The 16,777-nt window shown below is 55.6% G+C and overlaps 1 protein-coding gene across 3 annotated transcripts in view; it reads right to left on the bottom strand.

Annotated features, from left to right (window-relative positions):
- SSBP3 (single stranded DNA binding protein 3) overlaps positions 1 to 10,518 on the bottom strand; it is a 55,763-nt gene extending 45,245 nt beyond the window's left edge. For 2 of the 3 annotated variants that reach the window (XM_071750067.1, XM_071750069.1), the window contains exons 1-4: positions 10,150 to 10,479; positions 9,897 to 9,969; positions 9,579 to 9,640; positions 8,965 to 9,049 (exon numbers count right to left, since the gene is read on the bottom strand). In XM_071750067.1, coding sequence (XP_071606168.1) covers positions 8,965 to 9,049; positions 9,579 to 9,640; positions 9,897 to 9,969; positions 10,150 to 10,205 — 276 coding nt within the window. In that variant the 5' untranslated portion in view covers positions 10,206 to 10,479. Of the gene's footprint in view, positions 1 to 8,964; positions 9,050 to 9,578; positions 9,641 to 9,896; positions 9,970 to 10,149 lie in introns of all 3 variants that reach the window. The other variant, XM_071750068.1, reaches the window with a different exon arrangement.
- Between the last annotated feature and the right edge of the window lie 6,259 nt (positions 10,519 to 16,777).

Here is a 16,777-nt window from a genome sequence, read left to right as displayed (position 1 = left end):
CAAGGCTGAAGCTCCCATGGAGAGTCAAGCAGCCACAACCCCCCTGCCTTCATCCCCCTGGCCCACAGGCAGATGGGCAGTGGTGGGGGGGGGGGGCTGGGTGTGATTTACACCCCACCAGCTGCACAGCTCTCCTGCAGAAAGGAGACAAGGGGGAGGGAAGCACCTCCTCCTCCTCCTCCTCCTCTCCCCTGCAAGCATCACTCCTGCTCAGGGGGATACTCAACCAGCCCCTACACCCTGCAAGCTGCCCTGATCCCAACAGGTCTCCCCCAAAAATGGGGCTAATCACCCAGGAAGGGCTGGGCAGAGCAAGGAAGATGCTTTGGCAGAGGAGCAGAGCCCAGCACGATGCCACCACAGCCTTATCTTCTCACCCCAAACCAGGAGGCACTGCGAGGAAGCGCCCTGCCCCCTTCCTTGGTGTGAGCTGCCTTTTTTTTTTTTTTCCACTTTAAAAAAAAAAAATACAACCCCAAAACAACAAACCAAGCTCCCAGCTCCTCCTCAGCCCAGAATGCACAGCTTGGGGCAGACAGCAACTTGGGGACAAACACAACACACACACACACACACAGGTGGGCTCTGCCAGCTGCCCACAGGGGTGATGAGGGGCTTTTCCTCTTCATGATCATCAGAAATTAAAAAATAAGAGCAGCCAAGGTTTGGGGCACCCTCACAGCAAGTCTGTGTTGGGAGGAAGGGGACACCAGACAGCCACTCACCTTGGTGAGCACCCAGTGGTGCTGCACCCTGGGGTGATGGCAACCACACAGGTGGGAGCTGGGGTAGGAGGGAGAGAAAAAACCCACCACAGGTCAGAGGGACAGATTCTGGGTGGCTGTTGAGAATGCCCCGGGATGCTAGCACCCCACCCAGCCACGCAGGGCAATGCTCACCGGCACGGCAAAGCTGCTGCTGAGCATCCTCTGCTCTGGTTTGTAGCCAAAAAAATCCCAATTATAGGTGCAAACTCAGCCTCACGAGGCTGTGTGAAACCTGCCCAAATCCAGGGAAAAAAGGAAGAGGGAAAAAAAAAATCCAACCACCCCAGATCCTGCTTCAGGCAGGCAGGAGGGGCAGCCAGAGCTCATTTTCACTACAGAAAGCCACCGCACCCCGGGAGGAGAGGCACCAGATCAAATGGTTAAGGGTTGATGCAGAAACATTAAAAAAAAAAAAAATTAAAAAGAAAATATTAGCTTAAGACACAGCCAGAGGTCTTCCTTTGGACTTTATCTTGTGGCAGCAGGCTGCAGCTGAGCTGCCTTGCACACGGACGGACAGACGGACCCCACAGCCTCACACCCAGCCCAGGGAACAGAGAGGTGGAAATGTCCTCACCAAAATCCCAGGGAGAAGGAAGGCTAAGGCAGGTGGGAGAGCACTCAATGACCAGGTGGGAAGCACTGCTCTGCCCCACTGGCCCAACCAGGGTGCCAAATGTAAAAGCACACATGCTTTTATTTACCTATATCCCTATATTGATCTGGATTCTGTGTATCACATAGATTTGCATGCATACACACACACACACACACATATATATATTTTGCTTAATTCTGATGTTAGCAGCCTCCACACATGCAGCATCAAACTCAAGGAGTGGGCATTTCTCAGAAAAAAAACCAACAAAACCATTTAAACACACAAATATCAGACAAAAGGTGTCTTACACAGGGGACACAGCACCTCACCCATACCTAAACCTTACCCAAAGCCATTCTTGCCCTGGCTGGGCACAGGGGATGGCTGTCACCACCACAGGATGCAGGGATGGGAAGAGGGAGGTGGGGGGGGAGAGAACTGGATCCCACCACACGTGGGAAGCGACACCCACAAGCAGCCAACCCCCCCCCCCCCCCCCCCCTTATTCTGGAAACCCCCCTGGTTGCACAGCTGTAGCTTTGAACTCACTTGTGGCCAAGTGAATGAAAAAGAAATTTTAAAAAAATAACAAAAGGAAGAAAAAAAAAAAAAAAACCACCACCCCAAAGCAAGGGGGAGGTGAGGGATTTGTTTACTTGCAGAGAGCCCTTCAGGGAGGAAGGCGCCGCTTCCACCCCATAGAGCCCCCGAGTCCCGGGGGGTCCCTTCCCTCTCCTCCCAGCCCCAGGGGGTCCCTTCCCCAGGGATTTGCAGGGTCAGGGCCTGGGAAGGAGAAGCTGCTGGGAAAACTTGGGGGGAGGGGGGGGGGTTGGGATGTGCTCACGGTGATCAGGGCTGAGCACAAGCCTCTGCTGGAGTTTCGTGACCTGACCCCTAAATGGGATGCTGGAGAGGTGTGATGCTGGTGGGGAGGGCAGCTTGGTCCCTGCTCCTGGCACTGGTGGGCTAGGATGGACCAAGGAGGGGGCACAAGATGCTCTAGGAAGCGCATCTCTTCCTTCTGCTTACAAGGAAAACCAGGACCAAGTGCTCCAGCACCTCTCTCCCCAGAGGGCCCCCCCATGCCAGCGAGGGCTCCCTCCATTTCAGTGAAAGAAGAGAAAGAGACGGAGCCCCCCGCCCGCTCCCCGGGCCCAGCTCTGGCAGCTGTTTCCAATAGATCCAGGGCCGGCTTTCCAAGAGAAAAATAGGGAACAAAAGGTAGGAGAAAATCCAAGTTTCCAAGGTAAGGAAGGAAATGATCAGGAGAACAGGAAAGCCTCACTCGTACCCAAAACACGGCGTCCTGACCTAACGAGCCTCCTCGCTGCCAGCCGCAGGAGGACAGCGATCCCCCCCGGCACCAATCCCGGCCCCTCGCCCTCTTTGTTCCTCCAAAGGGACCCCGGAACGCCGGGGAGGGCAGGGTGGAGAGCTTTGTGTGCTCTCCCAGAGCTGAGCATCTGCTGGGGGTTGGGGAGGGGGCTGCTGCTCCCCCCTTCACCGGGTCCCCTCGCCGGCCTCACCGCTCACCCACGTGGCCGCCGGGGCAAACAATGGGATGGGGAGAGCGGGCTGCTGAGATTGCCACCAAGGCCTTCCTCCTCTGTGCCTTCCAGCAGGAGCTGGCCCTGCTCAGGCACCAGTGGGGGGGTTAAAATAAAAGATAATACAGAAAATCCATAGATTAAAACAAACAAACAAACAAAAAAATCACTGCGATTTGCCTTGTTGCTTTATATGGGTTGGCACCAGGTGAGCATATACCAGGGTGGGAGATGGGGACCACCCCAGGCAGTGGGGTGGTGGATTCTCCATCCCTGGGGGTTTTTAAGAAGAGACTGGATGTGGCACTCACAGTGCCATGGTCTGGTAACCATGGTTGTAGTGGATCAAGGGTTGGACTTGATGATCTCAGAGGTCCTTCCCAACCCAGATGATTCTGTGCCCACACATCCCCACCACAGCGCCCAAAGGTGCAGGGGGTCCCCAGCCGTTGTACAAACCCCCACCTTCCCTCATCCTGCCAGACAGGATTGAAGAAATTCTCCTCTCTCCTCCTGTCCCACCCCTGGCTTTTCAGGAGAAACCCCTCCCAGATGGGAGGCAGAGAAACTTTGCATCTTCACACCATTTGTTGACAGAAACCCCATCCCCTGCCTCACTTTTGCAGAGGCGCTCGGGGTGGGGTGGAGGGAAGGGGAGGGGAAGGGGGGGGGAAACGTCTGTTTCCATTTGAAACTGTCAAAATTAGCATTCAGTAATTAAAAATCACACCCTTTCTCTTAATAACCTAACCAGCATGATACAATCAGGTTGTGCCAACTCTTTAATCTAATTGACTAATTACAGATTTTAATTTAGTCAGTTACTGAACAACTGTTGACAATTTGTTTTCATTAGGGACAGAACAGGATAAATATTTAGGCTCCCCAGTCAAAGACTAAGACATAAGCTCTGGGCTCTGACCTCCAGTTTTGTGCTGGTGGCTTCTCCATTACCATCACCCCTCGAAAGGTGCTGCTCCCAAACACCCTGGCTGGGCAGCAGAGGCTGCTCCATCAGGATGACCAATATTGTTTAAAATACAAAATTAAACTACTCCAGCTTTCCATGGCGTGACAGTGAAAGTGGAGTTTAAGGGACCCTGGGGGCTTGGAGGCGGGATGGGCACACCAGTATCCTAAACTGGGAGGGGAAGGCTGAGCCCAGCATGCAGCCAGGAGAGGGAATTTCTGTATTTTTTTTTTTTTTTAAGTGATGTGGAGTTTTGCAGCTGCTCCTGGCAGCCTGCCACTCCCGAAGGAAACTCCTCTCTCCAGTTACCTACCAGGGAACCCTGTCCCTGCAGAGCAAAGCTGGATGGAGCCCAGGCAGAGCACGATCCTGCATGGAGACAGGACGGAGCTGCACGTGCCCCAGCCAAGCCCCATTCCCAATGCTCCAGAGATGCCTGTGGGGCTTCCAGGGACCACATGAAGGTGGTCCCAACTCTTCTCCCTGTCTTGTGACAAATCTGCCCCCAAAACATCTGCTCTTCTGTGAAACAAGAGAGTTTCCAGCACACTGGCTGTAAAGGGCACATTGCAGAGGCACTTGTGGAGCTCCACCACCACCACTGCAGACACACTCCTGGAGCTCCACCACCATCATTACAAAGGCACTCACAGAGTTCCACCCCCACCATTAGAAAGGCACTTAGGGAGCTCCACCACCATCACCACAAAGGCACTCATGGACCTCCAACACTATGTGTGCAGAGGCATTCACAGATCACCACCAATGCAGAGCTACTCATGGACCACCACCATCACCCATACTGGTCCCACACACCCCCCCCACGCAGACGTGGGTGCTTGGAGCAAGAGTCTTGCAGCCTGTGCTGGTTCTGGAGTTAGAAGAAAGATCAGCACAGGGGAGGCAACAGTCACACCAAACCCCCCCTGCATGCAGAGCATCTCCTCCCAGGAGCTCTTGTTTCACTCTTGTTTCACCTGTGGCCATTTCACCTGCTGAGGTGCCACACCATGAGATGACCACACAGATGCTGATGCTGTGACAACAAGATGCACCCCCTGCAGCCCAGTGACATTCAGGCAGCAATGCTGGGACACACTGCCAGTCCTACAGCCAACTTGGTGGGTCACAATGGGCAGATCCATCAGACAAGGACCATTTCCTACACCTTGCCCCCAAAAGCATGGCCGAGAGGGCCCTTACAAAGCAGTGAAATGGCTGGGTTTGGGGTTCACACCCTAGTGTCTGGAGACACCCCCAACCCATGCTACCAACAACAGCCCAGACCCTTGAGTTTCCCCATGCTCCTCAATGAACAAAGTCAAGCATGCCAAAACCAGAAAGCCTGGATACCCCCATCCATGTCTAGGAGCTTCAGAAACCCTTTTAAGATCTCAGTCCAAGAGGATACCATTTCAGATAGCGGGGAAAAAGCATGAGAGGATGAGAGAACATGAGGCCAAATCACCCCCCACATCTTTTTCCCAAGCCAACCTTCCCAGCAGCAACTGCAGCAGAACATCTTTCCAAACCAAAGTCAGGAAGAACTGCAGCAGCTTCCCATAGTTATAAAAAATAATGAATCAATGCTTTGCATTAATGGCAAGATGAAGCCTAGATCTTGACTGGCAAAGAAAACATACTCCCAAGTGTGGATCTTTCTCAAGGGGGAGAACCAAAGGGAGCAGAGGAGGGGAAGGATGAAGTCAAACTCTTCAGCAGACAAAGGCAACCCTGCACATCTGACACGCCGAGCTGGCCGTGAAGGCAGAGCAATACCGCAAAAAAGAAAAAGAAAAAAAAAAAAAAAAGAAAAAAAAAAGAAAGAAAAAAAGTATGTAGCAACAGTCAACTAGATTTAAGTTCATTTTCTGTAGCTCGAGGCCAAAATCGACTGAAGTGGTTCTGGTGATCAAGTTTTCTGCAATTCCCCTTTCTGTGTATTAGCTCTTTGACAGAAATTCACTGCGGTATTTAAACTGGCAGTCATCACCACTAACTCAAATTGTATTGGCTTTCATGGCGTTGAAATGCTCAACTGCCAGCAGCCACCAGCCAATTCCCAGATAAGGTGGTGGCTGAAATCCCCTGTCACACCAGGAGATCCTGTTGCAAAAGCTCACCCGGCCCCGGGAGCGCATCCTGACGCCGGCACGCTGGCCACGGGGCTCTGCTTGCTGGAGGAGCCCAGACCAACAGCTATGGGCTGAGGGGTTTTTGGAGTTGAGGGATGCACGTGGTGCTTCTAACTTGGAGAAGCTCCTTTGATCCATGTGGGAGAGGCAGCAGTAGCAGAGCTTGGTAACAGTCAGACTAAAACCCCTGCTCGCATCACCCCTACCCCAATTAGCACCTTTCTCTCATCACCAGCCTTTTGTCCCAGCTGAGCTGAGGATAAAAAACTTGGGAAAAAGGTAAAAAGCCATATTCCTTAGCCACGCCAAGAGCCCGTGGCTCTCAAAGGTCCTCCCCTTCCAAAAAAAAAAAAAAAAAAAAAAAAAAAAAAAAGTGTAAGATTTCTCCCCTTTTTTTTTTTTTTTTTTTTAATCTCACTAAAGAGTTCAATATGAAAAACTGGAGGGGGAAATTGGCAAGTTGTCCTGCTGCTCCTCATGGTTTTCATACAGTTACTCTGGGAAATGAAGTGGAAATGACACAGCATGCAAATCCCATCGTTAGCACCCCGCTAACGAGGCGCAGCACTGGCTCTCCCAGCCCAGCACCCCTCGGGCACCGGCTACAGGAGGGCGACGTGCCAAACCCTGGCTGGCTTGGCACCACCACACCACTCCTGGAGCACCCCCCTGTTCTGCCCTACAACAGCAACGGTAAATAACAGCACTTTTGGGTAAATAAACATCGTATTTCGGGCAAGGGCCACGCAGAGGTTGCCCCTCGTTGGCCAAGTATAAACATGATGCTCTACCCATCTGGGCCAAGACTTGTTCTGGAGTATTTTTAACCATATGAAGTGATTCACAACTTGGTGGTCCAGTCATGACCGTTTTGTAGCCCGTTTTATCTGCCAGCTGATGGGTGTTGGGTTTGGTGCTTGGCAAAAACCTGCATTTTCACTCTGGTGCTCAGCAGCGAGGGTGGCCACCACACTCACCAGCACCAGCAGCTGCCCTAGCAGGGAAGCTGGTGAGCAACAAGGTGCTATTCACACACTCCCCTGGTTATCATTTGGTTCTTTGGTCAATATTTAAGTTTTGGCTGGGTAGGTCCCTCACCCTGTAAAGTACACGGTGTGCCAGGAAAACTCCACTCCCTGGAGAGGGACTGTGAGTATCAGTCACCAGCCATGCCAGAAGGAGAAGCACAACCCTCCCTTTTGAGGTCAAAACGTGGCAGGGGAAACCAAACCAGTGCCACAAGGCACAGGGGAGTGAAAATCTCCTTACAAGTCTTAGCCAAAAGGTAAAGCACTTGGGGCTGTTACAAAACTGCATTACACCAAGAATTAAAAACAATCAGGATTGTGTCTATTTACTGTAAGCTTAAAGCAATGTGTATTAAAGAAGTTTATGCGAATCATCTAATGCACTCAGGCCTATTGTTGGAATTATTACCAAGCTAAAAAAAGATTAATTTCTCTAAATACACTAAATCCTCAGACACGACGAGGAGACTGCTATGAATGGAGCATTACCACATCTTGGTTGCTACTGTCATCTTCACCTGTGGCTTTGTCACCCAAAGATCTACCTTTGCTTTGCTCCTGGTGAGCCTGCTGTCCCACCCAGGCTCCAAAAGAACCAGAATTTGGCCCAGAACACCCAGGAAGCGAGGAGCTGCCCATACCAAGCCAAGCACTGGTGGATGTGCTGCCGGATGTCAGCTCTGACCCTCAGTTCAGGAGTTCACCATCTTAATCCGACCCAGTGAAAAAACAAGTCATGCAGAAAGCAGCCACAGGGAGGGAGGGACAGACAGACAAACCTCCACCTAGCAAATACCAAGCCCTGCTTTCCTTGTGTCTCAGCGGGACAGGCACCAGCTTAGCAGCCAGCTGAGGCTCTCCAGCAGCCTGGCACTGCCCATGCCCCAGGGCGACCACTCCATCCAACACCAGCCAGCAGAAGCACCACGGAGGTCTCCGAGACACTCGCCTGGCGCTGCTCACCAGCAAAACCTCACACATCCCAACCCAGGCATGTCGAGGCAACGAGAAAACTTGGGAAGGGAGGAAAAAATGGTTTCCATACCATAGGTTCCCCGGAGGAGACAAAACCAGCTCCTGCTACAGGGTTTCAACTCACTTGACTGAGGTCCAAGCCCACAGCCAGGTGACTAATCCTTTGATGGAAATTCTTCCCAACCCTGCGGACGCAGGCGACGCGCACAGGACAAGAGCAGGCAGCCCACCCATTGCCCACCAGAGCCAACATGACACACATCCTTGCCAAGGAGAGCCTTTTTTTTTGGAGGCACCTCAACACCAGCATCCTGCCCCAGGAGCATCATCCCTGGGTCATGCTAATGCCTCTGCAGAGAACAACCCAAAATACTAACAGACAAGATCAGCCAAGGAGGAGGGGGGTCTGCAACACCACCTTCAACCAGCAAACACCTTCTCTTTGAGGGAGAGCTCAGACAACCAAGGAAGTCTTGCCAAAGGCACGGAGACATTAATTAGGGCACTCAACAGCATTTTGGGGAATCCCTGCTTCCTCCCCACATCAATCCAACTCCTGCCCACCCTGCGAGGTGTCCTCAGAAACATCTCACCACCAACCCCTTAGAAAACACTTTGTTGCCCATCGTTATTTCAGAACTGCTTAACTCTTTACCAGAAGCCTGAATGCCTTTAAGTGCCTAAGATAAGTATCTGAGCTAATTTGCATAATTGCAACATTATGAAATACTGTTCAGTCAAATCAGAATACTGTCGGTTTAAAAAAAAAAAACAAACCAAAACGAAAAAAAAAAAAACCAAAGAAAAAGAAACCAAACAACAACAACAAAAAAAACCCCAGGGCTTCTGCCAGTGGGTTAGGTTGGTTCACGGTGCCGCTGGAGAAGCAGGAGCTTCCCCAACGCTGTAATTACCGCGAGGATTAGAAACTTGTTACTCACGTAGTCATGAAAGGCTTTGGCTTCACTCGAATGTTCACAAGTGTCTCGCCTTTCGGGAGCTGCGCAGTAAAGGTCCCAAAACACGCTGCGTGGTGAAGAGCACCGGGAGAGGAGGCAGAGTTACTCATGGGGCTGAAGGCAGGTAAGCAGCTCCCCACAACCCCGCTGGGCCCAGGGGATGGGATCTGGTGGTGCGACCCAGCTCGATGCTGCTTGGACTTCCAGAAGAGTTGGACCTCTAGAAGTGCCGGATCACCGGAGCCCCTCGGGTTGGTTGATGTGGGGACGACCCAACATCACCCATCCTGGGGTTGGGAGCTGCAGCACCATGACCCACGCTCCCAAAAGGAAAAGTGGCCCTTAAGGGACAAGGAGGGTGGCACCTCGGGGACTCCTTCAAGCTGCCACCTTACCCTGCAGCTGGGTCTCTCCGGTGGCCCCGAGGGCTGCCAGGCAGGAGGCCTGTCCTGCCCTGCCCGCTCCCCCGGGGCTCACCGCGCCACTGCTGACTCACTCCGCCGGTACAACCCCCCCATAAACCCCCATCCCCAAACTCCCCGGGGGGCTGCAGGACCTCTCCCCCTCCCCCCCCCCCCCGTCACTCCTACACTTACCACCACCAGGAGTGCAGGAAGCCGGGGGGCTCGCCCAGCGTGATGTTCTTCTCCCACCGGATCTGCGGGCGAGAAGAAGGCGGAGAGGGTGGGGGTGGGGGTGAGTGGGGTGGAAAAAGGTGTGGGGGGGTCATGAGTGGGCGTTAGCCCCCACCACGGGCGGCGACCCCCCCGGCGCCGCCACCGCCCCGCGCAAGATGGAGGGCGGGGAGGAGGGGGGGGGATGTTTGGGGGGGGAATAGAGAGGGGGGAGATGTGAGGGGGAGCGGGCGGGCGTGCGGCGGCGCACAAAGGGCGCGGGGGGCGGCGGGGGCTCACCTCGGACAGGAAGGTCTGCGCCGACTTCTGGGCGCCGACGTGCAGCAGGTACTCGTAGACGTACAGCGCCAGCCTGCAACAGCCGAGCAGCGGGTCGGCGGGGGTTGGTGGGTTTCTTCTTCTCCTCCACCGCCCCCCTACACCCCCCCCCCCCCTCCTCCAACCCCCCATCCCCTTTTCATCCCCGCACAAAGCCGCCCCACTCCCCCTCACCCACCCCCCCACACACACACCAATCCCCCGCCGCGCTTACTTCTCCCGCGCTTGCCCGTCCGAGGGCACCGCCGATCCCTTCCCTTTGGCGAACATGTTCCGCGCCGAGGATAAGGGGGCCGCCGCTACTGCTACTGCTGCTCCTGCCACCACCACCTCCACCACCACCGCCGCCGCCGCCGCCGCCGCCGCCGCTGCTGCTGCTGCTGCTGCTGCCGCTGCTACTACAGCCGCCGCTGCTGGGAGCCGCTCTGCCCGCCGCCGCCGCTACTGCCGCCGCCACCGAGGGGAGCGCCCGGGGGCTGTCAGAGCTCCGGCCGCCGCCGCGCCCCCATCGCCCCGCGCCCGCCGCCACCGATCGCTGCGCCCGCCCGCGCCGCTGCTCCGCGCACCCGAACGTGGCCGCGCCGGGCACCGCCCCCTCTGCCCCCCCCTCCCCAAAACCCCGCTCCTTTCCCTGACGGGCGTGCGCCGCAACCAATCAGCGCCCAGGGGAGGCGGGGACAAGCCCTGCGCCACGCCCCCCTCCCGGCGGCCTCCCGCGGCGGGGAAGGAGGGCGCTGGGGGGAGACGCGCGGTCCTAGTGTCCCCCCGGCTGGGCCGGCGGCCGGAGCGGCTCCCGCAGCGCCCGGCAGCCTCCTGGCCCTTTAAGGCGCCGGGACGCGGCGCGCAGCGCTCGCTGATTGGGCGGCGCCGTGGAGACCTGGAAGGGGGGACTTGAAACCGCCCGTCGGGAGGCGAAGGGGAGGGAGGGGTGGGGGGGGGAGCGCGTCGGTGAGGGCGGGCGGGAGGGCGCTGCCTGTGGCCCCGGCGCCGGGCGGGACCCGGCGGGACCGGACCGGAGGCGGTGGCGGGAGGCAGGGGATGGGTGTCCCTGCTGGGTTCCGCCCGCACCCCAATGGGGGGGTTGCCGCGGGGCCTGTCTCTTTCCCCCATCCCCCTCACCCCCCTCTCCCCGGCCGCCAACTTCAGCGCCTTAAGTCACTTCGCTGCCCGTAAAAATGAAGGAGGGGGAAGGCAGCGCTTTAGGGGGAGGGGGTGTCCCGGCCGCACCGCCATCCCCTCGCAGTGGGTCTCGGGGAGGGTTTTGTGCGCTGAGGGGTTGGCTGCCCCTCGACAGCCATTCCCGGGGGAGCGGTGGAGCCCGCAGGGTCAATCCAGCCAGGCTCCTGGTGGCTGCTTCCACACGCGTTGGAGCAGCACAACAATGAGGCCTTCCAAGAACGGCACAAAAACAAGGCCTTCCAAGACTTCTTCCCCTATCTCCACCTCCGAAACAACTCGCTGAATAAAAAAAAAAAAAAACAAAAAACACCAAAAAAAAAATCCCCACCAGCGGAGATGGAGGCTGCCGGGTTGCGCGATGAGCTCCCCGTGGTTAACACGGTCTCACACATCGAGGCTCATCCTGAGAAGCCTTGAGGAGTTTGAGCGGGGCCATGTGCACCCCGCAACCCTCTGGCGAGGGCAGGGGATGGTTGGGGTGGGGATGGGAGAGCTGTGGGGCATGGGAATAAGTGCTCCGGCGGCGGGTAGTGCCGCTGCGCCCCGTGGGAATGTTCCCGGCCATGGGGACCTGCCCGAGCAGGGCCAAACTCGCTTTAAAGCCAGGCTGAAAACAAACAGGGCTGTGGAAAGAAAGAAAAAAAATAAATAAAAAAAAATTATCTCCTTGCAACGCGGTAGGTCGAAAAAGGATGAAAAACTTGAAGTCGTCTAGAGATCCTCTCTCTTTGGGAAGGGAAAAACTTGGTGCTTTGCACCAGTTGTGCTTTGCAGGGTGGGGCTGGGGTGATGGTGGAGATGGTGAGACAGGCATGAGGGGCTCTGGTCCCTGCACGCTTCTGCGGCTGAGACCTGAGGGCCAGGCCAGCCACATCCCAGACTTTGTGTCTCCCAAGTCTTCACGTCCCTCTGCTCCTCCAACAGGCTCAAAAATAACCGGGAGCCTCCCCCGGGACTGAGGCTATGGGATAAATTTGACCTTCCAGCAGCACGTGAGATGCTCACTCAGTATCCCTGGTTAAAAATAATACCCTCATGTTCTGTACCCTCTGCCTGGAGGTGGAAAGCACTAATGCTACCGGCGTGATGGGCACCCTGCCCACAGTAGCTAAAGGGCCTCTCTGCATCCAGAATATCCCCCTGCCCTGCTCCTGCTCATCAGGACCTTGTTTTTCCTTCTAACTAATTGATTTTCTGGAATAGGTAAGTAGATCCAACCCAGCCACCTCCTTTTCCCAACCCCTGGGATCTTCTGGGTTATAAAGCTAGCCCAGGGAATGGTGATGTGAGCCAGCACCACTGCCTCCTTAGCTGCCTTCAGTGGTCTGATTGCAGGTCTCCAGCTGGGAGGGGAGGTCATCTCCAACATGCTCAGAGGAGAAAGCAGCCCAGGGTGCTGGGAATCCATGTCTGCTCTCCCTCCTCTCCTCCAGACCAGTTCTGGTTCCCGGCTGTTGCTCGGGGAGAGGGAGAAGAGCAGTTGACAGAAAGCTTCCCGTAAGTAGCACCAAAAGCCATCCAAAAGGAAAAAACCCAAAAAAAGCCACCAAAAGCACCATCAGCCCTGCCATCCCAGGCTTCCAGAGATCAACCTGATGGCTGCCAAAGGCTGGCACAGTGATGGTGGAAAATCCTGACCCGTGTGAATTCACCAGGTACTAACCCTACCTTCACATCTTCCATGACCTGATGATTAGACCAAATTAAAAGCCAGTGCTTTGGACCAACTTAGCTAAAGATGAGAAAGGAGGCTAATTTTGTGTCATCACCACCACAGAATGCAATTAAATGGCTCTGCAGAGTTTTAATGCAAGTTATGACAAGGGGGAAAAAAACCAAAGCCCCACACCTGGAGCCACCACAGCAGCAGCTCTGTCTAGCCAAGTCCCGGGAGGACACACCAAGGCTACCCAAGTCTCAGAAGGTGACCTGTGGGCTGCCCTGCTTGGCTTTCTCTTTGTTGGGAGTTTTTCTCGGGCTGCAGCAATAAAGGCACCAGAATTCATCAAAAACCCCAAACTAAGAGCCCAGATGGATGTTTTAACCACCCTCCTCTGGGTTTCTCCCAGCTGTCAGAGAACCACGTTGTGCAGCAGCGGGTACCAAACAGACCCAGCTCCACCGAGCCCCAAGGCAGCATACCAGGTGCTGGGGGGGGGGGATGTAAAAAGGCAGCAGCCTCTCCACCAACCCCAAAGGCAGCAGCCTGTGGGGTGCTGGGGAAGGGGGATGAAAGGCAGCACCCCCCGGGCAGGGGAAGGCACGAACAGAGCGGGTGCTGCCGGCGGCTGGGCCGGGGCTGGTGTGGGATCCCCGTGGGCAGGCTCCCTGTGGGCAGGGATGCTCAGCAGGAAGGACAGGTTTGGGAGGGAGTAGCTGTGGGAAGAGTGGCCTCTCCACGTTGCATATTAACGCTCTGCCTGCTTTAATTGCGGTGGGACCTATCGCAGAGGAACCATTAGCATGCAATGCGGAGGAACACGTATTTTTTGGGATGCCTGCCTGGCTCGCAGACTCTCAGCCACCGGGAAGGGGGTGGGCTGAGGGATGCAAGGAGAGGTGTCTTGTCCTCCCCCACCCCCCAGGGATGCCGCTGGAGTGCAGCTCCTTCCTCAAGCCCCTGAATCATCCCCGCTGCCATCTGCTGCACCCTCGCAGATGTCCTTCTTCCTTCCCCAGAAGGAGATGAGAACCGAGGATGAGGTGCCAAACGCGACTTCAAACACCATCTAATAAAACACCAGATTAATTTCTTCTGACTGGTGTTCAATGGCTCTGATTAAGCAGAGCAGGATTTAATTAGCTTGTTTGGACTGCCTCAAAACCTGTGCCAAAGGTGGAGGAATCTCAGGGGTAGGACCTTCCCTCCATGGAGCAGTACCCGCTGCCTGCCCTGCCAGGCCAGCAGCTCCTTCAGGATCCCTCAACCTCCCTTTACCACCCAGGATGGGTTCTCTTGGCTGTGCTTAAACCCAGTGACATCCACGGGCAGGTACTGGGGGACAGGGAGGACCAAGAGCAGGGTAATGGGGACACAGACAGGTCAGTGGCCCTGCCAAGGGGACGCTTCTGTCTTTCCAACCTGCTCTCATTCTCTAAACCCTGTGCCTCTGGGCATAAACCAAACTCGCCCTGCTACCAAGACCTTGAATTTAAAGTAACCCTGTTCTCTCCCTGATTTACTACCAGTTGCTGGCTTCTCTCCTCTCCCTCTGCCTGTCTCCTTTAACCCATTTCATTATCTATGCTAGCTTAGGCTTGTCTACGTGGGAACATCACGGTGAAGTTATTGCAAAATAGATGGGCTGTGAATGTAAAGCGTGGCAGCGATTCCCCAGCAGCTCCCTTCGTGGAGGCTCAGATTCCTCACCCAAAATCCCTGCATTAACCCTGGCTGCAGGCAGACTCTGCAAAGTGCCAAGCAGGAGCACCCAGATGGGACAAGGCTCCTGAGCTTCCCCTGGCTTGGAGAAGGCTGGGACACTGCTGTATTCCCAGAGCTGGCACTCCGGGGGTTTTAACTCTGTGGGTTCCTGTTGTTGGAGAGGAGACAAACAGACAGAAAAGGCTGGAAGGGAGAAAAAACCTGAAGATAACAGCCAGGGAGCAGGACTGAGGAGCATGGACGACTTGTGAGACCCAAACCTTCACTCCATGGTGTGGTTGGACTCCCAAGGAAGAGGGTGGGCTGTGCAAAGGCAAAATTCAAAATATCAGATGTCACAAAGCCCTGGCAGAGTGTCACCTCTGCCCACCTTCTGCCAGGGGCAGCTGCTCTGAGTGGGCCAGGTCCTTCTTGCCTCTACCTCCCTTGACATGAGCCTGTATCTCCATGCAAGGGGCATTTTGCAATAAAATCTCCTGCCCCCTGCTAAGCACACCAGCACAGGTCTCCTATGGCAATGGTATTAGCAGAGACCTTCCCAGGGGAGTCCCAGCAGAGCAGGATGGTGCCTGTCTTGGGTTTCCTCCTCTACAGTCTATCCATCACCCTGCAGGGATGGTCTCCAAGCTGTACCACCTGCCACCCAGCGTGGTCTCTCCCCTCCTGGGGTAGCAGCTGCCTCTGGAGCCAGGCAGAAACCCCACTGCACTCAAATGCCCATGGTTTCCTTGCCCCTCTGACTTTGGCCAGGTGGGGTTTTGATGGGGAGCAGGCACCCGGGTGGCATTCCAGGATCTAAATCCATCTCTGCTGGGTCTGATCTCAAGCCTCCTTGCTCCACCAGGGCAGCGCCTTCGGGTCCTATCAGTCCCACTCCTGCTCCCAGCTGAGTCCCTTATCTGTCACCTCTCCCATCTGTCCCCTCCTGATAACTCCCATGTCGTCAGTGCCCCGAGCCAGCTGCCCCTGCCAGCACCCTGCAAGGAGCAGGACCCTCCCTCTGGCTCTGCTTTCCCGGGATGCTCCATGGAGCTGGACAGAGGGGGACCTTGGGTTTCAAAGCCGACGTCCCCCCTGTTGTCCCCAGCCCCATGAGTGCCACCCCACCAGGGTGGACGTGTGCTGGGTGTGCAGGCAGAGCTGCACAGCTGCTGTGAGCAGGGTGGCAGGACGTGTGTTTATTTTAGCAGCTTGATTTTAGGCAAAAAGCTGCTGTAGGGTGAGCTGAGGGTCGACTGGCTCCGCTGCAAGGGTTTCCTGTGAAGCTCTCAGGAGCTTTTTTGGGGACAGGGAGCTGGATGAGGGGCTTCCCAGACAGCACCCTCCCATCAGAGCAAACCTCCTCCAGGACACTCACCTCTGCAGCATCTTCCAAGGTTTCCAAACTAGCTCTTGCTTCTTAGAGGAGCAAGGTTTCCAAAGGTTTCCAAACCTGGCCCTGCTCAGCCACTCATGGCCACCTCTCCTCCCCACAAGGAGACCTGGCTGGTGCTTATCCATCCCAGGATGCTGCAGACATTGGGCTCACCCCCAGACCATCACTCCCCTTGCTACACTCAGCACCCCTTTTCCTAAGTCAAAAAATCACTCTTTTTCATTGAGCTGATGTTTTCCTGTCTTGCACCTTCACTTTCTCATATGGAAAAGCTGTGACCAGCTCTCCCCCTCTGACCTTCAAGCAGGGAGCTGTTTCCCCTGCCTGCTTCCACCTTCACTGTTTTAAGCACAGTCTTTTCCTTCTCCCAGCACTTACTGTTCTCCTCTAGCCTGTGCAACTTGCTGACCCAGCACTCCTGCCCAGTCCTCCATCCATTTTTTCTCTGTGCTTGATGTTCCTCCATGATCTCCCCAAGGAAGGACGTGCAGAGTGGGGTCACAGTGCTGCACTGGGGGTCGTGACCACACAGAGGTCCCTGTGCACCAGCCCGTGAGCTGCCTGGGTCCCCACACCTGGGTCTTCCTTGCTCTACCCCCCGGTATTTGGCCCAGACACTTCCAGGGATGTGGGAAATCCCAAAATATCTAGTTAGGGATTAGATATTTCAGGACAGCAATGCTCAGTGGCCCTGTGGACCGCTGCGTTAAGCCAGGCTCAGGCTGTCTGCAGCCTCCTTGCATCCTTGTCCAGGCCAGTGGGGAGGGGGCTGAGGGCTTGCGACTGCCTGTAACAACAGCCCAAGGTGGGGGAAACAACAGCCCAGAAGTGAACAGCCCAGATGTCAACAGCCCAGCTGTGCACAACAGCCCAGCTCATGCCATAACCTGAGGGATGCTTCAC

The sequence above is a fragment of the Heliangelus exortis genome, chromosome 8 (assembly GCF_036169615.1).
Source record: "Heliangelus exortis chromosome 8, bHelExo1.hap1, whole genome shotgun sequence".
In the NCBI taxonomy this organism is placed as follows: Eukaryota; Metazoa; Chordata; class Aves; order Apodiformes; family Trochilidae; genus Heliangelus; species Heliangelus exortis.
This window is presented reverse-complemented; position numbering and strand designations above follow the sequence as displayed.